Consider the following 26,793-nt stretch of genomic DNA (forward strand, 5'->3'; position numbering starts at 1 on the left):
GTGTTACAGAACAATTCTGAAGCCTGCCTGCTTTTGAAAGAACTAAATATTTCACATCTGATTAGTGAAAAACTCAGTATGGAATAACTTATGCCTATTGACAGAAAAAATGGGCATACTTCTCATTTTGCAATTCCTGCATTTTTCTTTGCGTTTCTTTATTCTTTTCATCAATTTCTTCCTTCAGTTCCTTAACCTGAGTTTTGTAAAGTGTCTGTAAAAGAAAGCATAAAAATAAAAGAATCATTATTCAAATTCCGTTACTGTAATTCTTCATGGTTGTGGTACCCAGTTGGTTTTAATTTGTCAAACCAACAAATGACAGTACTACCTTTAATAATAATCCTCTCCTCCACTCCTGCCCAGTATGCTCCCTTCCAGTTACTCTCGTGTTGGGAAATGATGTGATTGGGTTAGTTTTCAGTTTTCTAGTCTGGCTTTCTACATAATTGTACAACCACATCCACTGACAAACTAGAAGGCTGATGCTGGGGCAAGCAGCCTTCTTGGAGACAATGGCACCAAACTGCATCCTCTTTTAGCATCACTGCCCCAAACCATCAGTCAAATTGAAGCTTAATCCTGTCCTACACTTTCATCTGTTGTATTCTGTTTGTATCCATACTCTTAGACTGCAAATTTTATGTACAGATTGATTTTGTCTTAACTAATCCAACAGATGTCTTGTATATGTGAACAACTTTTGTTCTTAATCACTGTATTAACAACATCAGTAAATCAGTAAGTTAAAATTTGATCTCCTACAGCAAAGTACTTTGGCCAAGTTTTCAGACTGTATTAACAGTTTTTTGTTTAGACTGTAAGCTTGTGAAAAAAAAAAAAACAATAAAACACTACACATTGGATTTCCCAATTGGCAGTACATTATGTAGAAATGCACAAAAACCTGGAATGTACAATAAAATCACAGTGGCATGCACTGTGGTAAACACCAACATTTTTTTACTGTTCCTCCAAGGAAGAACTGAATTTAAAGAGTTCTTCCGAAAGTAAAACGTATCAGTGTGTAATCACAAATTATTCAAAGTTCTGGCATTACATAAGTTCCCATCTTACTGTTTCTGTTCACAGAAATAGAACACACCAGACTCAATCCATGAAATACACATATTGGCTCCATGGGCTATACAATAAGGCTCTTCCATACTCTTTGGGGACTCAGGTGCAGAGATGCTATCTTTTTATAAAGATGAGGGAGAAGTGCCAGATACTACCAGATCTATGGTTTTATACATATTTATAGTAGATCAATTACGCAGAATATATTCCAGTAAATATTAAGGTTTTGAGCTCTTTATGAAATTTGCATGTGTCAGAAAAATATCTCTATCAAGATAACAAAAGCAACTACTCCACTGAGTAATTAAGATAATTGAGTCATTCATTACAACGTAACAGAAAATTTGACAAGCGAGCAACTAAAAGGGAACATACAAAACAGACAAATAACATATCAATGTTCACTAATTTATTGTTCATTTTTGCAATTCAAGTAGATTTTGTGAATTGCTGATTTATGTCAGGTTATTGCTGTTTACATTTTAAAAACTTAAATATGCCTAACTATTCAACTAGTCAATTTCACACAAAAATGTAGCATTCAAAATTCTTTGCAAGGCTTACCGAAAAATATTGCTCTGCTTCAAGCTGATCCTGAAGCTCACGCATTTGACCTTCATTTCCTCTGTACTGTCTTTGAAGGAAAAAAAAATGGAAATTGTGTAAGAAGCCAGCTAATAACCAATCACAAAGGCTAGTTCTAACCAGAACAGTAGCCTAAAATAATTTTATATTTGTGTATGCATTATTTCAAAGACGAAGAGTTTTCTTCATCCTAGACTTGTGATTTAATTACATTCTTTCTTCTAATTGAATGATGATGGCTTTAGCTATGTAAGCTAGAAGAAAAATAATATGCTAAACAGAAATATTGAGTGTTGAGTCTTACTTTCAGCTGAAGGAAGCTATGATAGAAGCGTGATTAATGAGAAGCATCTTCAGTCAGATTAAGTGTTGTAAAAAACAGGGTATCAGGTAGATAAAGAGGAAAGAGTTGTTGACCTCCACGTAACAAGATAAGTTCCATACAATTAAACAAGTACCATCACATTTGATCCTTAAAGAAGTCAAATCTCAAAAAAGAGCAGAACAACAAGCCAACATTTACTCTGCATCACAGCTCATAACAAAAATATTCCAACACTGAAGGCTACATATAGAAATGATAACATGCAGCTAAAAATACTCTTTGTTTAGGAAAAAATGCCAATGCATCACAGAACATTTTTTCATTAATAGGAATGAGTAAAACATGTTAATTAAACAATTTTTCCACTTTACTTCAGATTTTCACTTACTTAGCAAGTTGAGCCAACTCAACTTCCAGTAATCTTTTTGCTTCCAATAACGTATTGATTTCTTGTTTCAGTTGCTTCTCAGAACCCTTCAAGTTATCTGCTTCAAAAGCTTGCGCCTTTAATTCATTCTGTGCCATTATTCGCTTATTTGTCTCTTGCTCTAGCTGAAGTGACAGATTCTTTACCTAAACAAGAAATTATTTCAGTTTAGAAGTGTCTGCTGAACAGCCAGTTGTGTAAGGCTGAAAGCTTAATTTATGGATTACTTGTCAAACAGTACTGCCTAAATGCTACACATGATATAATATACGAAAATATCCCTAAATTTCCAAGTATTTCAGTCCAAACATCTTATTTCTCATTGCAACTATCCCTTCTAGTTTTCCTATTTATAAAGAAAATTCTTAGCAACGAACATTCTACTTACTTCATCCTCCAGTCTTTCCTTTTGCTGAAGAAGGTGTTCCAATTTCTGCTGAGACTGCTTCAGGTCAAAGTCTAGCATGGAACACTGTTTTTCAGCCTGAACTATTCGATTCTCTGCCTTTTCTCTTGCTGCTCTTTCTTCCTTTACTTTTTTTCCATTTCTAAACAACATTAAGGAAAGAAAAACAATGGAAATGAATATATAGCATCTGCAAGAATCTTTTTATAAACACAGTCTTAATATTTTTCAGACCTATCTGTTCAGCTATTCAGGCTCTTCTGACATTAAATGAATTGGTTAGTGCATAAAGACTTCCTGGTTTTGTTGCAAGCAATATTTTTTTAAGAAATATTAATTTCAGTTTGCATTCAAAACATCAGAATATTATCGTGACAACTGAAAGTAAATAATGAAAATGAAATCCAAAATGCAGGCTCTTGAAGTGATCACTATGAAATGTTATACACAAAGTTTAGTTTCCAAGAATGGATAGTACAGCGAAAGAAAGGATATGCTACCATTCAGATAAGCTTTATGAAAAGTTATAAACTACATGTGCAGATTCCAACAATCTTCACAAAGACCTTATAGTCAACTGTGATAACATGAAACCTCTTTCATTCATGGACATATACATATACAAAAAAACTCAAACACTTTAGACAACCCTAACAGAACATCAGTATTTATAATAAAGTTACATAGGAACAAATGCTCCAAGAGATCGGTCTTGATAATAAATTCTTTCAATTCCAGTTAACATTAGCCAACATTATAGGATTCAATGGCATTTTAGAAGCCAAAGAAGGTTCTGAACTGCAAAAGCAGTAAGTTATTCAAAACATTAAAAAGCAATACACTTTCTTACCGTGCAGGTAATCATACTAAAGAAAATCTTTTAAAATTTGTCATTTTCATTTTGTTTAATAATTCTGAACTCTTTGTTTTCACATCAGGGATTAAACACTTGTGTAAGATTACCACATTATCAGACTGCGCATTTTAAGGTACTGTAATTAAAACACTATGAGTTATCCATCCAAAACAAGCAGACTAGACTTACCGCACATTGCAACTGATTTTGCCTCTTCTATTGACTGATGTTTGTCAGTTAATCGAGCTTTAGTCACTTTGTGTTCATTTACTTCCTGTTCTAAGCGGTCTTGTAAAGACTTGAGTTTGTAGTTCAAATCTATCTCCAAATTATTCTTTTCCTAAATATAAGAAAAAAGAAAAAAAGAGCTATAGTAGTTCTATAGTATCTGAGGGAATACTTTCTCCATTTTCTTTTTTAGTGTTATCTTGTTATGAAGGAATTATCAGTATTCCAAGCTTATAAAGAGAGCCAACAGAAAAAACTGTACTCCATGCCCTGGAGAAAACTTCATTAGTTTTATTTATTACTGTGTAAGTTCATAACATAATGAAAACTCTCCATTTGTGTGATTAGAGTCACCCAAAATGGAAACATTTCTCACTCCCACTGACAACAGTAGAGCAGAAAGGAATTTTTATTACCCTCACCTGCATGCAATTATGTTATTTCATTATTAAGAGCCCCAGTGCCTAACCAGTAACTCACAAAACAAGCACAGCAGATGGGCACTGAGAGGCAGGACTTGCCTTCCGTCACTTCTTCATGTATTTCCAAGTGAGAAAGATCACTTCTTACAGCTTCCCACATAGCTAATTATCTCTGTTTTATTTGGATAGGCCACACAGTAATGCAAGTCTTTATCTGACATCAAAACAGAGAACTAACTACACAGCCTAACTGAAAACATGATGCAGGATTTACTGTTATTCTTCTTTACTAGTTTCTCTACCTTGGGGCAAGGACCAGAGATGCTAGGGGAACATGTTGCTGCCGTTCTCTCGGAAGGAAGGAAAAACTCTCAGCTCTAAGTTGACTAAAAAGACCCAGCACTGATCCTGCCAAATTAAAATCCAGTAAAAACCAGATATTTAAATCACAGGTTTTACAAAATTCCAATTTGTAGATTTTTAGAAGGCAAGTTTCTGCAGCAGTGGTTAGGCAAACAGAACAAAAATTACTTGCTATTGGCAGAAGCTCTGGATCTTTGACTGATTCGTGACAAACACGAATTATACTCCTAAAGCTACAAGTGAGAAGCATTTAAGGACTTGCGACACTTACCACTCTGATGAGACTATAAAGTAGTTAGCACTAATTAGTCTACCTTTTTAACAGACTGATTTACAGCAAGGACATAACAGTAACGTTGCTAATTTGAAAATATAATCAAAGCTGTCAAAGAACATTAGCCTCAACATCATTTTACCATACCTTTTCTGAATGATTAAGCCTATCTTGAGCTTGTTTTCTTTCTGCTTCCACTCTTTCAAGATTATTTTTAAGGTTTTTTAATTCTTCTTGTAAAGTTGTAATCCGAACTGTCAAAAAATAAATATTGTTCAGTATTTGTTACTAAACTTGAACTGATAATCTTTTCAACTTTCAGTGATTTCTGGGACCATTAACCACTTCCAACTCCTTCATATATATAAACACTACACATTGTAGAGACAACTAACCTCATTAGTTACACTGTTAGAAACAATTCCAAGGAAAAAAAAAAAACACAAGCAAAACTTAGTATCTGCCTTTCATCACTCCCAATAGCTATTTTGCAAAATTTCTTTCCATTAATGTTAATTCTGCTTGTGCCAAGCAACAAATACCTTTTCTGATGTTACCTCCAGTAATGTGTAAATAAGGCATATTAACAAAGACAACCTCACATGGATATACAGGTGTCAATGCCGTACGTATTCACCTAACTGACTAGAGCAATCTTCCAAGAATAGATTAAATATTTCTTCTTAGCATCTACCACAAGACCCTATGTGGCATCAGAAGTTTATATACTGAATACCAATTAATAGTATGTATTTCTAGACTGCAGATTTTGCACTAGCTCCTTTAAAATAAACACATACATGACAAACTGATAGGTTGCCTAATACAGTAGGCAACCTATCAGTTCAATTCCATCTGGCTACAGTGCAGAACATTTCACTTAAAAATTAAGTACAGTAAGAAAAGCATGAGATGGAAGAAAAGAACGTCTTCCTGAATGTCATCTTTCTGCATTCATTTGAAATGTGCTTTTAAAACAGCCATGTCAGTGTTTGAAATACACAAAGTTATTCACATATATTACCAGCAAATATCTTACTGCATATACCTTATCCCTACACCTTTCAGAATAAAGATCCCTTCCCTGCAAACCCTCAAGTTAGATGAAGTCAAAGAACACATTTATAGGTGCACAGAAGTCTTCAGCCATTTCGTATTTCCTGCTTGCAATTAATAACAGGCTGCACCAGACTACACTCCATAATTTCAGAGGAAATGCACACTAATCAAACTGAAGTGGCTTTTTTATACTCAAAGCACAGTAACTAGGCAGCACGATTCTTGGTATTTCTTAACCTATACCAGAGAAAGAAAAGGTTGACCTTAAAAAACTAAAAAAGCCCTCAACACCTCTCTCCAGTCTATACAAGTAAGCAGACGATTGTGCCTCATGGGAAATGATTCTCAATGCTGCCAGCAGATGAATTAAAATGGCAAGTTAGGAAGCAGGCTCTGCTAGTACAGTCATAATCATGAAACAACATTATCTGAATAGTCTAGTACTAAGAGTCACAAGTATAAATGGTAAAAAGTTCCAAGCATTCAGATGTGTATTCCTAACTATACTTTTCATCTTACTTATGAAGTGATGTAGAAACACAAGAAGAAAAACATAAATTTAACAACAAATTAAAAGGTGTGCCAACTTGGCTGTTGTGCCAAGATGGTAAAACGCAGTGTTGGGTCTTCTCTAGCACTACCAGCTTTTCATATTCTTTTACTGGTAATGTACTTTTTGCCTCATAATCAGTGGCTTCCCTCAGAATGTTCTTTTTGATATTCTCCCTCCCAAGAGCCACTCAGATACAATCAAATCTTCATGAATTAATCTATTAAATCACTCTGTTCACAGACTGGCTTTCCCCTTCTTCATGTAATTGCACTTCATAAGCAGGCTTACAACTTCTAATTATAGAGAAGATTTACCCTGTAGTTCTCCAATCATTTCAGATCCATGACTTCTGTCCCTTCGTTCCGATTCCAAAGCTGCTTGCAGTTGATAATAGTCTTTCTCCACCTGCAGTTTTGCGCTTTCTAGAACTCTACACCTTTCCTGCAGTTCTCTATTCAGTGATTCTACTTGACTCAATGACTTGCTCATTTCTGTGTTACCCTTTCTCAGTCTTACTGCTGTTTCTGATTCTGTCCGTAGCAAATCATTGGCTTCTTCTAGCTGTTAGAGGAAAAATAAAAGAAGATTCTCAAACATGGAAATTTATTTATTGAGAAAAATTTTGTTTTATATGAATGCATAATACTGCTCCTCAGATTTAAGAAATTATGAAAACAGCAAACAAACAACATACTTGTTTTTGTAACTGTGTTATCTTCTCGTTTGTAATTTGTGAATGCTGGCTGATTTTTTTCAAGTCTTCCATTTGATCTTTTAGCGTAGACACTAAAGAGAAATTACACCATTAATAAAGCAGATTAATAAAATTCTTTAGTTTTTATACAAACACATTTGAACATACAAGTCCACTGACATTTATGTCTTCTGCTAGCCTTTTTCTTATCACAGAATCATAGAATGGTCTGGGTTGAAAAGGACCACAATGATCACCTAATTTCAACCCCCCTGCTATGCGCAGGGTTGCCAGCCACCAGACCAGGCTGCCCAGAGCCACATCCAGCCTGGCCTTGAATGCCTCCAGGGACGGGGCATCCACAACCTCCTTGGGCAACCTGTTCCAATGTGTCACCACCCTCTGTGTGAAAAACTTCCTCCTAATATCTAACCTAAACCTCCCACCTCAGTTTAAAACCATTCCTCCTTGTCCTATCACTGTCCACCCTGTAAACAGCTGTACATTTTTAGATCAAATTCCATGCCTGCAGAATAATAACATGCTGTAGAGAACAGAATTTGAAAATAAGACAAAAATAACATCCTGTTAAGACTCAAGAAAAAGCACTCAAAATTTGTGTTCCTTACTTTAAAGGATTCCTTTCAAAGTTCTGCAGCACTTAAGACGTTAACATTGTAAATTATTAAACACACCATCTACTTCATCTGTTTCAATGTTTGGACAATGTGACATACCTTCATTTTCCACATTCCGTCTCTTTTCACTCTCTTGTTCAATTTTTCTTTGGTAGTCGTTTATCTTATGCTGCAGTGCCATCTTTTCCTTCTCAATCTGGGACACTGTTAGTTCCAGGTTCTTTCTTTGATTTCCCTAAATTTAAATCCATTGGAGTTTACATTTTAATGAATGATACCTAAAGCAGTATCTCTGCAAATAATTAGTCAAGGAAACTGACGCATCATTTTCAGTGGATTCATTTTGGGCTCCCTTGAAAAAGTTTTTACAAAAGGTAGCTATTTGTAACTCCTACATCACAAATTTACCAAATTACTAGATTTTTTTTTGTTAACATGCTTACATTTAAGTAACCATTAAACCAAATATTACGATACAACATAGGAACTCAAGAGAAAATCCACTGTATACTATTTTTTAGAATAATTGATAGTGACAAATGTCAAAAAACTGCAATGATCAAGTCTAAGTAAAACATCTAGCAGAAGAAACAATTCAAATCAGTGCATCAAGAAAAAAAAAGGTTTTGAAAGTGTGAACAAATAAATACGTAACTTCCAATGCTATGTAATGAAATGAGATAACTTGGCCTCAAATTTAAACTGAGAAAAAACTGGAATTGTCCAAGTACTATCCATACTCTTCATCCAGCTAAGAATGCTTCAGTGAGAAAATACCTTACCTCTTCATCCAGTTCTTTCATTATCTTGTCTAGCGTTATGTTTGAAGACCTAAAGATGAAATGATTAATGAGGATATATTATGTTTTTCCAGTTAAAAAGTTTCCAATCATCACTAAAGTGCTGCATTTTAATTAATTCTATTTTGTTGTAAGTATTTAAAAAGCAAAGAAAACATTTAATCACTGCAAATGGTTCATAAAATATCAAATATTTATCAACTTTGCTGCAGATTATATACAGAAAACTTTAGGTGTCATATTTTGTCCCTAGATCTGAAATGTAAAACAGTAAATACAGAGAGTATCATTAAAATTGGAATATTTTCGTGAACTGCTAAGACTACCTCTAGTTTTGAGCTTCCCAGATAACTAAAATGTTTATTTCAATAGTAATCATCTCACTATCACATATAAAACACTTAAGTAATATTATTCAAAAGTCTCAGTTGAAACAACTTATTTGAACACAGTCAGAGAGCAAAGTTAAGCACACTATAAAATTTTCAGTTAACAGGCAAAAATCTTAACAAATACATTTTGGCAACTACATATCCCTCTTTAGAGAGATAACAAGGAGGACTCAGACAAAGTCATCTGCCAGGTACAGTAACAGTAAGGAGCTATCACAGCATATCCAATCAACCAAATCTACAGAGAACAACAGGCTGTCTTAAAAAACACAACGCTGTGCCCTGAAAATTTCCGTAGTGCTGCAGGAACTACTGCAGTTACTGAATATATTTCAAGCAACACGTGTCCTACTTGTATAAAGCCATCAGAACAAGTGAACAGCGAAGTGGTGCTTAAGTAAGAGTCACACAGCATACATTCAGACAGGACCATTTTGGTTATCAGTTTCTATTTAAGTAGCTCATACAGCTACAGAGTTTGGTCCTAAATCTCAAGCATTAATTCTTCCTATATCCTATGCATAGTGTAGCCTTCTGGCTTTACTCAGGCCTTCAGGAAAGGACTTTAAAAGGAAAAGCTAACTGAAAGAAAGTAGGTGACTCTGAGTAAAAATTTGTAGTTATTACAAAAGAATATTCCCACTTGTTTGATCTTAAGTATACCTGCAAAAAGTGGGCAAATTTACACAGAGCTACTTTAACATAGCAGAAACAACACCTTTGAAAAGAAAATCCTTGGTCTTTACCTATCAGTCCCGGGAACTAAAATAAATGGGATTCTGTAAAAATTACCATGTATTTAGATAGCATAGACAATGTTAATAGTCCGATATATGGTATATCTAGTATTTTACTCTTCTCAAAAAATGTTCTTCATTCCATTAAAGCCTCTTAATTCAGAAGGACTAGATAAACTCAAATATACGAGTGCTCAGAAAATGTTTTAAATGAATGCCAATGAAAACAAAGGATTTCCTTCACACTATATTCAAGAAAACCATTCAAATGTTGCTTTGGAATGATTTAAACCTGCACCTGGAACTCCCTTGTAGGAATACAGCACAATAATTTTATTCTGGTAATCTCTGAAGTAGTAATACAGAATTGAAGTATTAGGTACATTAAAATTACATAAAGAAATCAAACTCAAAGTCTCACCTGCACTTTTGCTCCATTTCATCTTTCAGCTGCATTTCATTATGTAGCTGCTCTTCCAAATCATAGATCATCTTCTGCATATTTTCCATCTTTAAATATATATATTTGTACATGAAAGAACATGCATTAAATTCAAAAACTTCAAAAAGGAATTTCAGTATATTCAGAGCTACTTAACGCTATCACAGCCTACTCACTTTGAATTAAACACTATGTTTTTAAGCTGATTTACTCTCCCCTTTCCTCCAAAAAATCAAAGTTAGTTACAAGAAAGAATATAAAATTATGCACATGAGTAAAATTTTTAGGCTGTGTATAGTTTCATCAAAATTCATAGGACAAAGTCAGGTCAAGTACGCCTCGTTTTCCTATTTTCAGAATCAGAAGTATTTTGTTAAACCTCAAATTCTTTTTCCAGTATAATCTACTAAACATATTTTGCAATGCATCTTCAGTTCTCAGTTCAGGAAGCAGAACCAGGCTCATCAGTTATTAGCAGTGAGGGAAAATGCTCTTAAATATTAAGTCGAGAGATTTTTTTACAGATAGCCTTGTACTAAGGTTTGAAAATAGTAACAAGCTTCATATGTTAATACAGAATATAATTTGCATTTACTGTTCGCCAGCAAAACAAATCCTTGAATTCATTCTTTCCATGCAGTCTCAAAATATCTGCCTTCTACTGTATGTCTGTGCAAAATAATCTCACTCCAACATCGGCAAGATCCTCAATTAACAAGATGGTATCAGCTTCGAGGAAGCTCATTAAGTCAAGTCTGTGCTGATTCACTCTAAACTTTTCCACTGATCTTGTAAGGATTTCAGCCTTATTTAGCTTTCCCACATTTCTCTCTGCCTTTCTGAATAGCACAGAGAAAAACTATGGTCCTAATCCAGACTCTCTTCAAAGCAACACATGAAAGCAGTTCTGACACTCAGCTGTCTTATTTCTTCTTCTAACTTCACGAACTCTGATAATTGCCCAACTCCTTTTTGCACAATCTTCCCAGAAGAAGGAGCAACAGAACAGCTCCTCTGATGTCCACCTCTTCCACTTTTTCCCCTCAAAACACACCTAAAAAACTAGAACTGCACAATAAGACCATAAAGAGAAGTTCTCCTTTCATTCTTGTTTCATATCAATAGTAAATGTCCTCAAACAGGACAGTCCTCTGTTCAGTCCTAAACTGAAAACACAGCATGCTTTAACCACATTAAACAAGAAAGCTACCATTGAGATAATTTTTGTCTACTTGCAGGCAAGTGTTCCTCTTATTCCTGTTTTCAAATCTTTACTCCTTTCTATTTCAGTAGGAAAAAAGCAAGGAGCCCACTTTGGTGCTCCTAAGAACCAGACACCCTTTCTCACTTCCTCATTTTTCTTCCATCCATGCTCTGAAGCTGAAGTTTTCAGAGGAACACAGATATGGCAATGAGGGACGAACCAGAAACCACATATTTTATATATTCACTACTCCACGTTCTATGTATTTACCTCTACTACCAGAAAGCCTTGAGAGAACAAAGAAACATTGGACGTTGTGTTGAGGGACATGATTTAGTGAGAACTATTGGTCATAGGTGGATGGTTGGACTGGATGATCTTGTAGGTCTTTTCTAACCTTGGTGATTCTGTGATATGCTGGAAGTAATAGACTTCTCAGCACCTACAGAGCAGCTATGGAGAACTGACTACTGGTGTTATATACAACATAGAACCATTTGGAAGAAAAAAATGGTTGTAGGCAAAAACCACTGTTAACTCAGAGGAATAGGGAAGGAGAACTGGTGAACGACACATTTATTCCTCTGGTACTAACCACTGAGAAACAAAGCCAGACTATGGGCAAGATCTCACTCAACTGAAAAGGATCCACAGACAATATACAAAAATAAAGGATCAAGAAACTTTAAGATCATTGCTCATCTACTTCTTGGTTACTCATTTTACCGCATAAAGAAATTACATATGATGGAGAAAGAACAGTTCTAAAGACTTCTGATAACTGAAGCATTTCTGTATTGACTCCTCATAGTTTGGACCTCTATTGCTTTCTCTTACTTCTTTCTATCTCTGGACACTTATATAGGAGCATATCTAATCTTACTGAGCAGTCACATTACATTAGTGCAAGACAACTGGCTTCAACAGCACTTTTGCACAGTCTGACATCAATAATCTAAATAATACCTTCAGAAAAGCCTGGGTTAATTGTAACTTAATATAAAAGCATTCCCTTGTGTCTTACTCTCTGTTTACGGCAGAGATGCCAAGAAAAATCCTTCTGAAGTTGCCATATTTTATTTATTTTTTAAACCACCAAAGCACTGTGCATCTGCTTTTGCCCCCTGAGCAATAAAGAAAATTAAAGATCCAGTGCAAAAATATTTGTTCATCTCCTTAATACCTGAACCACTGACAGGAGTTTAGGGTAGCACTAAATGAGAGTAAATAATCAGATCTTAAAGAGGTTTGAAATTCAACTAAAAGGATATTCAATTCCATTTTTCTCTGACTTCATGGTCTGATTTTATAAATTTTACACTCCTGATTTCTGGCATTCAGTTTGTCAGAGAAGATGCTAAGTACTATACCATAAATACAGATAGTTTACATTGTGTTATATTTCCAGAATTAATTATTGTGCTAACCATGTGTTAACATTATCGTTTTCATTGCAGCATGTAATGAAAGGAAAAACAGCTGAGAGAAAACCGTAGGATAAAAATACCCCATAGTAAAGATTTAACATTCATTTAAACCTCTCTACCACCCATATCCTTCCAGAGCTTCCCCTCCCAGAACTGTTAAAATCACAAGACATTCCAATAGCCCCGACAGCTCAGACAGTGCTCTATGAATCTAGCTAAATGGGAGGTTCACACCACAGAGTTTGCAAAGTCCATTTAACAACTACCTTTAAGGTCATCCCAAGCTCAAAGTACATCTTTAAGCATCTACAAATATGTGAAACTCTAGCTCTGTCTTTAATTTTGCCACACTAACAGTCATACGCTGATGAGAAAAGCAAAATTTATGGAAGTGAAAAGCATATGTAAAAAAATCAAAACAGTTTAGCGCTTAATAAATTCACTTAGTCCAATAAAATAAACTACTAGTTCCCTTGCCTTTTACAAATTGTCATTGACTCTAAATGGAAATCATAATAGAATAAAGCACTAACAAAGTAAGTCAATCAAAGCCAATAAGAGTTATTTAGAGTCAATTATCATTTTTGTCAGCATTTTATATTGGAAAAAAAAACAACTTGAAAAATATGAAATAGAATAGCCTACTTTATACCAAAATTTATACAGAATCCATGCCTGCCTTGCTCCTAAAACATCAGCTTACCTTCCTGGTAACCTGACTGCCAAGATGCTTAGGGAGCAGTAACCAAAAGAGCTCCTGAACTTTCCTGCTCTTTTCTTCAGATAGGTCAGCTGCTATATAAACAAATGCAGCTTCTTGGTGCCCTGAATCTCAAAAGCTTGTGGGGTACCCTTGAGAAGGAGCAGAACACCCAAGCAACTTTATTCAAATTTTATTTGAAAAAGAGAAGAACTCCTGCATTGCTACCTCATCTGCCACCTCTCACTTATCCCACAGGAAGCTCCAGTGTTAAAACAGTGGCTGCTGGAAAGCTCAAACTTCCTATCACAAGCATGTCTAGATGATCCCCATAAAGCCAGTGTACAGCTGGGATAGATACTGCACTCTAAAAATACTGCACAAACACTTAAATATTTCAAAGGACAAACTCCGCAAATCTCACTTCACAAAAAGAGTATGCAGCTTCAACCATTTTATTCCCACTCATAAAAGTTAATGTTTTAGGAAGACCTGAAATTGAGTTTTTCCAACAGATTTAACATGCCATGTATTGCTCTCCTCTATCTCAAAGCACTAAAACAGAGACATTTAGAAATCAAGTTTATAAGCATACATGCAACAGGCTCTCTGGGATACAACAAAATTTAAAATCAATGAGACATACCACACTTTTATCCATACTGGAGCCTGTTCTGTTATCATTGGAATTTTCTGCAGAGACAGATAAATACCTGCAACAACATTTTAAAAGTTATTTTAAGAATTGTTTAAAAGGAAAACGGAAAAACGGAATATAATCACACTAAAAATAGAACCCTCTGATTCTTTTTTGTCCCAAAATCTGGATAACCAAATAGTAACATAATCAGATTATTTATCATACTTCAAGGTTTAAGCACATTTAATTGAGCAAAAAATAAACAAAAAAAACCCACACACAATTAATTGCAAAAATTGGCTTCAAGTAGAAAGTTGCAGCAGAAGATCTCTTGAAAAAAGGATTTCTGCCAAGTATTAATACAACCAACTTTTAAAAAAAACAACATTAAAAAATACTTTGCTTTCCATGGTTACAATACTCTCTCTGGCTTGCATCCCATAAATATTTATTCCAGCACTTATGAGACAAGTAGTAATGAAGCAAACTGCAGAGATCGTGTATGCATAACTTCCAACAAAGTCATTAGAAGTTCCACACACAAAGTTGTCCTGGAGTGCTATTTCACAGAACTCTTTTCTAAAAATACCACAAATGTCTATTTGTTGTGATGCTAAAAAGTCAGGTAAATAAATACAAGTGACTATCTGATAATTACTTCTGCATTTGGTGTGATCTTCTTGGCCTGATAAATGCTATAGAGACACATGAAGGATTCCTTAACTATATCAGATTGTGTGAGGAAGAAATCTCCAGCACATGAACTGAGGAAGATGGAAACATCCTTTTTTTTTTGTTGTTCCACATGAATCAAAACCTTTTTAAAATATCAAGGAGGGTAACATCAAAGACATCTGCAAACCCGTCAAATTAAACATCAGGACTGCTTACAGATAACCAAACGACAAAGAGAAAACACAATAGTTCCCTTTAAATAGAGATCAAGTGTCTCAAGTTCAAGAAGCTATCATAATTGCATACCAGAGCTACTGAGCAGGAAAAATATCATACTGAAGCAGTCACAGCACCACAGAAGAGTAGGAATAACCTCAACCCAGAAGGGAACACAAAAGCTACAAATTGCTATAAACTGTTCTCAACTAGTATTCCAAAACCTGTGCTATAGGTGAAGTTCAATAATAAAGAATCATGTTTTCTAGCTTGGAATCAATGAGATTACAGCTGTAGAAAATATCTTTTACTAAATACCTTATGACTTCCTTCAGTGACATAAGTCAGATCATTTTCTTATATCCCCATTTCTTTTAACTCTAAGTATATGTCAAATACAACAAAACCAAAGAAAGTGGAAGATGCATGCAATAAATAAACAGTTTTAATGTTTGAACTATTTTCAATATAAAAAGGGAATTAAAATTAGGATTACAGGTTTAGCAAGTACAAATGATCATTTCAGACTTTTCAAAACTGTCACAACATTGTATTACGGGATTCATATAATTCCAGAAACTATTTTAGTTCCAGTAGGTATACAACCTAACAATAGCACTTAGCGGAAGAGTTCTATCATGATAGTAAAACAATCTTTTAGTTCTCTGAATTCCTGGTACTGTCCCCACCCCAACAAGAAAAAGGGAAAATAAGAACTTCACTTATCAGCAGCCATCAGTATGCTATTTCACCTTCTTGATAACATATTCCAAAGTCTTCCCACAAGTCAAAAATTAAGACACCTTTTTTTTTTCATTACAGACTGAAGTCAAAACATTAAGTAAAATTATATGACTGTTGAACTCACACAAACTGTCTGCAAAGTTTGTTTTTACTACACAGAAAAATCCAACTCGCTGCTGAGATGGAAAGAATTTCACCACGAGCTTGGAAAAGTGGTTCCTCTTCTATCCAAGGTTGAATAACAGATTTATTTTCCTTTAAAGCTTTCCTATCCTCAAATGTTAAATAACAGTCACATTTCTCTGGCATGTTCTACTAGAAGACTTAGTCCACTTTAAGTGTGACCGACACCCACAACAATAAAAAGCAGCATTCAAAGTAAGAAAAAGTTAAATATTTTTTGAATGTAGATATAGCTATCTATAGAGCCTACAATAATAATGAATGTTTAAGTACAAATCAATGTTATTTCAACTGATGTCATTTAAAGTTTTTTAAGGAGCAGCAAAAACTGAAGCATAACTATCTCACACTGTAGTTGAATACTTTGAATAAGACAAACTATCACAGATAACAGGGAAAAGAAAAATATTTTCTTTCCAGTGACCCACAGAGAAGTTAACACGCTTTAATTTATCACAATACTACATAAGTGATATGAAGTATGGAATCCCTGTATAAAATTTAGGAGCTTTTCAACAAAAGTGATGTTCATATCCCTAATTCATGACGACATGAATATTTCAGTGCCCTCTAGGCACCTTTATAGCAGCAACAGACGATGATTATTCTTGCTCAGTTTCTGCTGCACCACTATGCAATATTCTTAACAGAAAATAAGACATTCACAAAATCGGTGCGATATTTTAAGATACTGATGACTAGAAATATTAGCTATCAAAATGTAATTTGTTAGGATTCTGACTCATTAGTAAGAAATCCGTTTGGCTTGTATTTATTTACTGCTAAGAGTTAAACAGGAGTCTTGACTAGAGAATACATCACTAAATTGCTTGTTTGTACATACCGACGGTTGCTGTAATATGTAAATCCAACAAAAGGAAGCTGGTTGCCCACAAACGCTTTTGGAATGGGAAATGTTTCTTCCTCTCCTTTGTCTTCATCAATATCATCAAAATTACTAGTGTCTATGTCACTGCTTAAGTCGGGCACAACTGGTGCTACAGCTAGGAAAAAACAGGAATAATTATAGCATAATAACTATTTTATCATTCAAGTAACAGTTAAGAGTTTGGGAGGAATGTCTCTTTGGTGTCTAACAAACCTCATTCCTTGCTACAAAGTATGGAAGACTAAATCCCATCGAAAAGAAATATGGCAGTTGTTTTGCTAACATGATACATTAGTAAGCCAGATCACAGTGTCTGAGAAAAGCATTATACTTACTATCTCTGAGAGTCTCCCAAGCCCATTGATCATCTTTGAAGAAAAGATGTCGTTTAATTTCTTCTACGCCATTTCGTCCCAGTCTCACTTCCCTGTAAAGAGGTGTTTTTTTTCACTATGGCACGTGCAACAGCATAAATCATTCCAAAAGAAAGAAGAGTCGCTCTACAGCATATCTCGCAACAAACTGAAAATAGTTACCTCTCAAACTAAGGCAAGAAACAGACATATCTCAAAGCTTTCAGATATGAAAATAACTACAGCAACACCACAGGTAACTTCAGAACAAAAATCTGGTTTAAATCTTGTCTACAAGAACTCCTGCTGCTACTGTTTCCATCATCACAGACTGTCTAGGCAGCTCTCAAGGAGTTTATGCTGTTGCTTGAATCCCACGTAGCTCAGCAAATGCAACAGTCTCCTTCCTTTGTAGCACTAGGTTTCAAGCAAAGGTTATACTTATATCATTAAGTAGTGTGGGTACAACTGGAGTGCATCTGCTAAATTAGAAAGCCTAACATCCACATTTCACCCAGGGGCTTCCTTTGGGATGTCTCTACCCTGATCCTGTGGACTGAATGCCCACTAGCAGCTGGGATTGTATTATAGATGCTCACAAAATGCACCTTTTCCTTCAGCTTCATCCCAAAGGACCCCATGACTCTTATGACACTCCACAACACAGCAGCTGTTACTAAGAAATAACACTTCATAGTCAACCAAGTTTAGAAGGTAGAAGTATTTACAATAGCAGCATTTCCCTTCCATCACTATACATGATAGCTACCACGAAGGACAGCAGCAAGCACTGGGGATTCCTCTCCTAAGCACAGAGACAAGGTAAAACTGATGACATCTGCTTGTCCAGTTTGCAGCAACATTGGTTAGTAACTGCTACTTCAGGTTAAGCAAAACATTATTTCAAGGTAGACAAAATGACTTAAAAGATTTAAGTGACTGAGGTTCTAAAAGTTTATTGACTACACTTAAGACATCCTTTCTGTACTTTAAGCAAGAGGCCAACACTTTCTTATGTTGTTAAGACACAAATAAAATCCAACTTCCACAAAGGAGAACATTCAATTAAAAGAACTGCATTCAGATTGCATACATGAAACTAAAGTAGCATCTAAATTGGATCAGCGTTACACTGCATTCATACCAAGACAATGAAAATTCCACCTCTGCTGAGCAGTTTAGAAACTCACACCAACACATTATAGAGATACACACACATACACTCCTTCAACATCATAGTTTTCCTTAATGAAAGCTTACTTTCATTTTGATTAAAGTTTAAATCTCACCTATCAGTTAAAAAGGCACAAATAAGGTTTTTTGCCTCTTTAGAGATCTCATTGTCATCAGGGAAGGTAAGGGAGTTCTTGTGGTTCATAATCTTACTGTATGTTCCAACCAAAGAATCTGCATAAAAAGGTGTGTCACCTGAAAAAGCAACAAGACAAAAATTAAAACACAGATAAATATTGCGGATTTGGCGTATAGCATTTGAATTATATGCTTAATAAATGTAAGCAATTAACTGAACAGCAGGCAAAGACAAATGTTTGAGAACTGTGTCAGAATATTTCCAAAATATGCTTTATGAACAATGAAGTCACAATCACAACTTATGACAGGAAAGTAATACATTAAACAGTTAAAGCAACAGTGGTATTTTAACTGAGAGTACTTTTAAGTACTACAGTTCATTTTTATTATCCTACTACTCACCTACAAGCATCTCATACAAAAAAACTCCAACTGACCACCAGTCACATTCTCGTCCATAGTAACCGTCACCACCCTGGGACTTCAGTACTTCAGGAGAGATATAGTCTGGTGTTCCTACAGCTGTATCACATCGTACCATACCTTCCTACAAAGAGAAAGAAAATAGCCAGGCCCAAATGTAAGAGCCAAAATTGCAAGCCATTTTCAAGAGTTTACACAGCCTAAACAACCCTGATAAATCAACATCAACTTTCATTAACAAATGTTCTTCTTGGCATGGGTATTTAAACATTTTTAATCACTAAATTACCAAATCCAGAACAAAGCACTGGATTACTTGCTCAAGCAAGTATGAGTGTCTTACATACTGACAGGATTTAGGGTAAACAAGGAAAGCTCCTCTGCTAGTGTAAAAGAGTCAAACGCTCAGGATTTTGCTGTGAAGACCAGCTAAATTAACTTTTTCACTTCCAACCCAATATCCTTAATTCCAAGAACGTAGCAATGTAGATAAGGCCCTGAAACTTGAAGCAGAGACTTCAAATTGAGTAAGAAGTCAGAAGAATGTTTTACACTCCTCACCCTCCTGAGAAAGGACTGGCAGAAGAACACGGTAATCACACTGGAGATGGCAACAAGAACACTGAAGCAGAAATCACACCACCCTTTCCAGTATTCAGAAACTTTCAGAATAAGTCTATACTGTTTCTAGAAATGGATCAGTAGAAAAACTTGTACAAAAATAGATAAATGAGAAATATAACAAAGCAAATGCTGCTTGCACAATAAATCCGGAATGCACCTGCATCAAGCTCCTGTCTACATGCAGCAGTTTCTCTTCCACAGAGCTACTTTACTCGTGCTCTTCAACACACAGCTAGCTTTGTTTAGTACAGAACAGAACGCAAAGCATGACTGACACAAGTTTACTTCTTTCAGACTAATATACGAAGTCCTATGCTTTTACTTCTTTTTGGCACTTAAAGCTTAAGCACTTGGATACTCTTCTGTATTTCAAAAGTTCCCAAAGAGCAAAATCAGTCCCCAAAAATCTGTATTAAGACAAAATTAAGACAAATTATGTGTCTGCTACTCCACTGAAGTGGACTGGTTGTAACTTAAGCCAGCTTTTTCAATTTGTGCACATAGCCTGCATTTGTTTTTATTGGTGCCCTTTACTTATAGCAAAGCAGCTAAATGAATTATTTATTCAAACCTCCTAGAATAAACTGAAAATATGATGTGTATATTACACAGACTCTATTTGTAAAGTATCATCTCTTTCAGATCACTTTCCAGGTACACAGGTGCAGGTTGACAAATTAATCAACTCTGTGTAGGGAACAACAATGTTCCACAGTACTTGAAATACTTTTTATTTTGAAAAATAAATAATTTCATTATATTCTTCAACCTGTTTCCTTCAGATCCACCTTTTCACAAGATCAGAATATGCTAGGAAGCATAGTAAGGATTCAACAACTTAGACATCAGCTTTGATTCTTTCATCACTGACAAGCTATCTTGGAATAATCTCATTCTTTCACACTACTTTGATAACAAAAACTTGAAGAAATAGACCAGAGGGATCTACAGACAATTGGTCTGTCTGAAAGGGTATAGAAGTTGATGCAGTCCCTATTTCCAGAACCATTTTCACATTTTATACTGTAATTTAATAGGATGCACAAAAAATAGTAACAGGAATAGAGGGGAATCTTGGATATCTCTCACCTAAAAAGTTTTCAGTTTATTTTATTTTCACTTTCAGATACACTTTCCTTTTACAAACAGAAAAGCAAAGTTAAAAACTTAAGCCTACCTTGTTCATTTTCATACAAGTACCAAAATCTGCTAGTTTTAAATGACCAGCTTTATCTAGCAGCATATTATCAGGCTTCACATCTCTGAAAAGAGAAAAATATTTGTATTAATTGGTCGATTTAACTGATGAAAACAGTAGAAGTCATTCATTTTTAGACGTAACATAGCAACGAAAAACAACATGAAAGCATACTGTTTCCTCTATTTTCTCCCTCTTAAAGTATCATGCCCTACATGCAGATTGTGGAACTAAATGTTTTAAAAAGTGATAATAAATGTAGGAACACAGTCTCAAGTCAGTGAATTTAACAAATCTGGATGTTACTCTTGTTCCAAAATAAAATTAAAAAATAATTAAAAAAATACCAAAACACTCAGTGGTTTAAAGCCCATCTCCCTTAAGATCCAGTTCAGCTGCATAAAAAGAAACGCATCAAATTCCCAGATAATCATCTCAATCAGACCTTGAGAACACAGCTTTTTTCCCTCCTGCATCACTTCTATTTTCAGGGAACAAATGCATGTCACTTTTTGAAATATATAAGAGTGAACAACTACTTCTCTATGGCTTAAAAGGAGCACTGTTGTATGCACTTTTCCACATGGTAATTCTCTTAAAGAAAGGCAGTTTCCATAAGCTAACTGGTGAAGTTCAAAGGTAATGGTATTAAATATACTGTAGCAGAATAATAGTAAGAAGCTGCAATCAAAAATATAAAATGAGTGTCAGAAGAAAGTACATTCCTGGGACTTCAAAACAAAACTCAGGCCACTACTGTGAAATGAAGCTCTAGCACTACCTCACCTCAGGGCACACAGTGGAAATGTATCAGTATACACAGAATAATTTTAGTTGGGAGTTTTTGTAACATGCTTAGGCCAACTGCCTGATTAAAGCACAACTGAGGAAATGAGATTAAACTTCAAAGTCACATTCAGGTTCCCCAGGGTTGAATCCAGTCGAGTTTCGTATTTTTTCAAGGATGGGGATTTCACAAACTCTCATGAACTCTCTTCCATCATTTGGCCACACTCAAAATATCTCCTAACGAATAACTAAATATTCACAGACTGACTGAGGTTGGCAGGGCCCTCTGGCCACACCCTGGTTCCAACAGGGACACCCAGAGCAGGGTGTCCAGGCGGCTTTTGAAGATCTCCAAGGAGGAGATTCCACAGGCTCTGGAACCTGTGCCAGCACTCTGTTACCCTTCCTGCAACTTCTGCCATCACTGCCTCTAACCCCTTCACTGTGCAATTTCAAGTCTGGCTTTACCTTCTATATGAAGTCTCACTGGGCCGCTGAAGACTGGTGCATTCTGTCTCATGAGAATATTACTTATGTTGCAAATAGAAACAGTGCTGACCTCATCAACTTTCTAAGGAATCCCTAGCAACCTGCTGGACTTCATTCAACTCAGCATAACCCTTTGAGGCCATATTTTAGTATACCTATTCCACTACCTCTCCATCCCAGCTACATCAAAAGCCTTTAGGTTAGAAGGCAAGTTTTACCCTTGGTAAATACATGCAGGCTGTTCCCAGTCACCTTTTTGTCCATGTGCTTAGAAGCTGTTTCCTGATAATATACTCCATACTACTCCCAGAAACTGTCAATAGGCTGATCAACCTGTCGTCCTCTGATCCTCCTCTCCACTCCTCTCCAGTGAGAAACTCCAGACAGCAGTATCATGATACTGACCACCTCCTTCATAATCTTTGGTGCATCCTATTGACCTTAGATTTGTATGTGCCCAATTTGCCTAAATGGGACGCAGCTTGATCTTTCTCTGTCACAGAAATGCTTCAGTCTCCCAGATTATGCCACTAGGGACCTAGGAGGCCTGAGAGAAGACCTTACAAGTGAAGGTTGAGGTAAAGATAGCACCCTCAGCCCTTCCCACGTCCTTTGTTGCTACATCAGCCCTCATTTTCATCAGTTTCCATTCACTCCTCAAATTAAAAAAGAAAAAAAACTGTCAGCCCCAAAATATTTTAAAATTTCAGGAAAAGCCAGCAGCACTGCAAATCAACTGCAATTGTCAGTTTTCTAAAGAAAGCAATACACATGCACAAATGGTTCTGCCAGACAATTCATTCATTAAATGTAGTAAGTAACATCATTAATGATGTATCACCTAGATCCTGTTCAAGCAATGGATTAATAGCTTCACGCTTTGTTTTTTTTTTTTTGTACAAAAACTTAAGTGTTAAAGCTGATCTGACCAAATTACAAATTGAGAATATATACCATGCTCTTCTCAAACTGTTCCCACATTTTCTGTTGATAAATTTATTCTTCTACTTCTAGTTAACATAGTTAAAAGATAGACAAAAGTTCAAACATCAACAGAGAACATCTCAATTTATCTGATGAATGACGACACCTGAGGTTAAAAAGATAACACGAAATTCAGCTAAGTCCTTTTTCTCTCTGTCTGCTTTTCATTTGGCCTCTTATAAGAAAATAGGTGGTTGGGAAATTTTTCTAAACTTGTTCAGTTTCTTTTTGAATGGGTCACTGTTGCCAGGTGAGGCTCTAAATCACAGAATCACAGAATCACCAAGGTTGGAAAAGACCTACAAGATCATCCAGTCCAACCATCCACCTATCACCAATAGTTCTCACTAAACCATGTCCCTCACCACAAAATCCAAACGTTCCTTGAACACTTCCAGGGTCAGTGACTCCACCACCTCCCTGGGTAGCCCATTCCAGTGCCTAAATGCAGAGCTGAGAGTCAATAATTACTAGTAGTATATACTACCACTATCAAATTCTCCAAACAACTTTCTCTCATCAAGCTAATCATAGAATCACAGAATAGCCTGTGTTGAAAAGGACCACAATGATCATCTAGTTTCAATTCCCCTGCTATGTGCAGGGTCGCCAACCACTAGATGGGTTAAATGCTAATCTAACCACTAGATCAAGTGAAATGAATTAATTTAGAGTTAACTTATTCATGTCACATTAGGTCTGCATCTCTTGGTAAAGTGGGACAATTTTATTATTCTCTGAACAGAGGAACTGAAAAACTATTTTGATTGTATCACCTCAGATGTGTAATTTCTGATAGCAAGAATTTTTGAAGTCGTCATATGGAATAACATTGAAACAACAGTAAAGAAGGAACGTTAGCAATTTTAAAACTATCATAAACAATTAAATTCTGACAGAATTAAAACACTATATAAACAATTTTTTCACCTGTGTATAAAGCCCATTGAGTGAATCGCATCTAATGCAAGAACAACTTCAGCAGTATAAAATCTTGCCCATTTCTCAGGAACATCATAGTTACTCATTAAATTTACAAGGTCTCCACCAGGCATGTATTCCATGACCATGTAAAGATAACGATCATCTTGGAATGCGTAAAATAACTGTAAAAAGAAAATAAAAGAACAAGTCACTGAATGTTTCAGATATCTTTCATCTTTTGCTTGCTGGAAAACCCTGGAATTCCTGTGCCACTTGACTCACAGAGTAATGGAATTGCTAGAACTACTGCAGTAGCTTTTCACCATCCAGTAGACCTTCTGAAAAGATCTTAATCTCAAGTCAATTTCTGCCAGATTTTCCATTCTTTTATATTACTACATAAGTAGTAGAGTTCTACTTCCAGATCACAATTTGGTGCAATAAATATTGAGATAATTTCAAAGAGAGTTCATTGCATAATAGAACGTAATGTTTCCTTGCTCCCTGGAATGACAACTGACAAATATGTAAACATGAAACTACTGTACCGCAAACATCTTCCTGATTCTATTTGTGTTATCACTAAATATTTATTATTCTATTGTCAGTGTATCCATTGTTTAGAAAGTGAACCCAAATTTAAAACAACTAAAAAAGTAGTACTTCCCTTACAGTAGTCAATGCTCTGTTCAACACAATTAGTGAAAGTAAATTTAAGTATGATTCCTTAAACCTTTCAGAAAATCATAAAATACTCTGTTGAACAATCACTCCTAGACAGACAGTGATATAGTTACCTCTTTGACTGCGGTAAGACTTGTATGATTTTTAGGTTACTCTTGAATGATTTTGTTTAATTCTAACTTAACAAAAGAATTTACACGCTTAAGGGTAAGAACAGTTTAAATGAATGTGTTAACATGCACACACAAACGTATGATGATAGCTTCAGGCATCCTCCATATTAATTTCAAAGGCAGCAATGCTTCTCAAAACATTGTAATAACACTGAAATGAGGAAAACATAACTAGAGCAGGCAAATACATACAAAAAATGGAATATACAGTAGCTACATCTTACACATATTTCTGTTACATGGGCTGCTTCAAAGAATTACTATCTAGCAGGCTCACCAGTTTTAACTTCTATCTGGCAAAGAGTTCTAAGAATAAGCAGAATAGCTTATCTTGCAATTGTTAAAGCAAAGCAGTTCTCAACCAAGTACAATACATGCTGTTTGTTGCAAACAGCATTCCTGTTGTAAGTTATGTATTTCTCCAAGAGATCAGTGTAACAAAGAAGGGAATTTAAAAAGCTAAACCGTGAAAATACAAGTCATGCAGCTCTATAACAGAACTGTTCTACACCAATAATATTTTTAAAGGAATCTCACTATACCTGAACAACCCAGGGACTATTAGCAAAAGCCATAATATCCCTTTCTTCCCAGAAGAACGCAGAATCTGATCTTTTTATCATCTCGAATTTGCTTAGAAGTTTCATAGCATACACTCTTCTTGATGATTTATGCCTTACCTATGACAAGAGTTACATACAAAATACATTAGTTTCCCGCATTAATACAGGAAGAATATAACTGAATACATTTCCTGCTTCACTCTATTTAATAGATTTCATACGACCCATCATGCTTTTACAGAGAATTATATATTACACACCTACAAAATAATTAGATAGCACTTTCTGACACTGCTCTTTAAATACTTGCTAGAACTATCCAACAGCATCCATAGGCATAACAATCATTTTATGACTTGTAGGTGAATATCTATAAAAGGACATGTGGAGGCACCTTTTAAAAACTAGTAAGACAATTAGCATTTGTAGAGATCATTATAAAATTGCTGCTTATGACTAGTTTCTACCACTAATTCTCAGTTTAATAAAGCAGCACAAACAAATCTAGTTGCTGATGTAACATCAGCAGCACACATCTCCTCTCATCTGTGAGGAACTTCCACAAAACTCCAGTTATAAGCCCCGAACTGGCAGAAATTCTTTGAGTCCTAAAGAACTGTTTGAGCATCCATAAATACACCAGCAAAGTTTGCTTTTGGGGATTATGAGTAATATATATTCCACTTTTTAATAGAAGTATGACTTACAGTGCAAAACAGGTGCAGATTGAGAGTACAGAAATTCTCAAAAACATTTCCATGGGATAAAAAGAAATAGATTTCCATATATAATATATAATGTATAATATAATGCATATATAACATATAAGTAATATATAACATATATATGTAATATGTGATTTCCTCTTCTGAACTCTGTATTCAGAAATAGATGCATCAGCAAATGCTACAGAAGACTTTCAAATGTACAGACAGAACTTACCAACTGAACTTCCCCAAATGCCCCTCTGCCAATGACCTTCACCACTTCATAATCTTCAGCTTTCATCCGCAGATCCCTCATTTTATTTACTGTGTCTTTATCTACGTGAAAGAAAATTCACATTTCATATACATCAAATTGATTAAACTCATTCACCTCTTATTTTAATTTTTCAGCATTATTGAAAGATATTAAAGAGGGGATTTGGATTTTAACCTACTTCCCTATTGGAAACTTCCCTGCAGAATGCATGACCTCACTCTCATTACTGCAGTAACCAAACCTGACATAAACATAATACAAGAATGATTGTACAATCAAGTTACTGGACATTCCTCACTTGGCATTTTTTTTCTAAATAACTATATTACAAA

General features: G+C 35.3%; 1 protein-coding gene across 1 annotated transcript in view; it reads right to left on the bottom strand.

Moving 5' to 3' along the window:
- Positions 1–26,793, bottom strand: part of ROCK1 (Rho associated coiled-coil containing protein kinase 1) — a 79,524-nt gene that overhangs the window by 20,501 nt on the left and 32,230 nt on the right. Inside the window, exons 3-22 of the mRNA XM_010708815.2 lie at positions 26,420–26,520; positions 25,457–25,594; positions 24,064–24,239; positions 20,851–20,935; positions 19,029–19,173; positions 18,602–18,740; positions 17,295–17,386; positions 16,915–17,074; positions 14,259–14,325; positions 10,261–10,349; positions 8,693–8,741; positions 8,010–8,145; positions 7,273–7,364; positions 6,893–7,139; positions 5,114–5,220; positions 3,865–4,019; positions 2,806–2,965; positions 2,379–2,563; positions 1,645–1,714; positions 120–214 (exon numbers count right to left, since the gene is read on the bottom strand). Coding sequence (XP_010707117.1) covers positions 120–214; positions 1,645–1,714; positions 2,379–2,563; positions 2,806–2,965; positions 3,865–4,019; positions 5,114–5,220; positions 6,893–7,139; positions 7,273–7,364; positions 8,010–8,145; positions 8,693–8,741; positions 10,261–10,349; positions 14,259–14,325; positions 16,915–17,074; positions 17,295–17,386; positions 18,602–18,740; positions 19,029–19,173; positions 20,851–20,935; positions 24,064–24,239; positions 25,457–25,594; positions 26,420–26,520 — 2,488 coding nt within the window. The remainder of the gene's footprint in view (positions 1–119; positions 215–1,644; positions 1,715–2,378; positions 2,564–2,805; positions 2,966–3,864; positions 4,020–5,113; positions 5,221–6,892; positions 7,140–7,272; positions 7,365–8,009; positions 8,146–8,692; positions 8,742–10,260; positions 10,350–14,258; positions 14,326–16,914; positions 17,075–17,294; positions 17,387–18,601; positions 18,741–19,028; positions 19,174–20,850; positions 20,936–24,063; positions 24,240–25,456; positions 25,595–26,419; positions 26,521–26,793) is intronic.

This window comes from Meleagris gallopavo, chromosome 3 (genome assembly GCF_000146605.3).
Source record: "Meleagris gallopavo isolate NT-WF06-2002-E0010 breed Aviagen turkey brand Nicholas breeding stock chromosome 3, Turkey_5.1, whole genome shotgun sequence".
NCBI classification, from domain to species: Eukaryota; Metazoa; Chordata; class Aves; order Galliformes; family Phasianidae; genus Meleagris; species Meleagris gallopavo.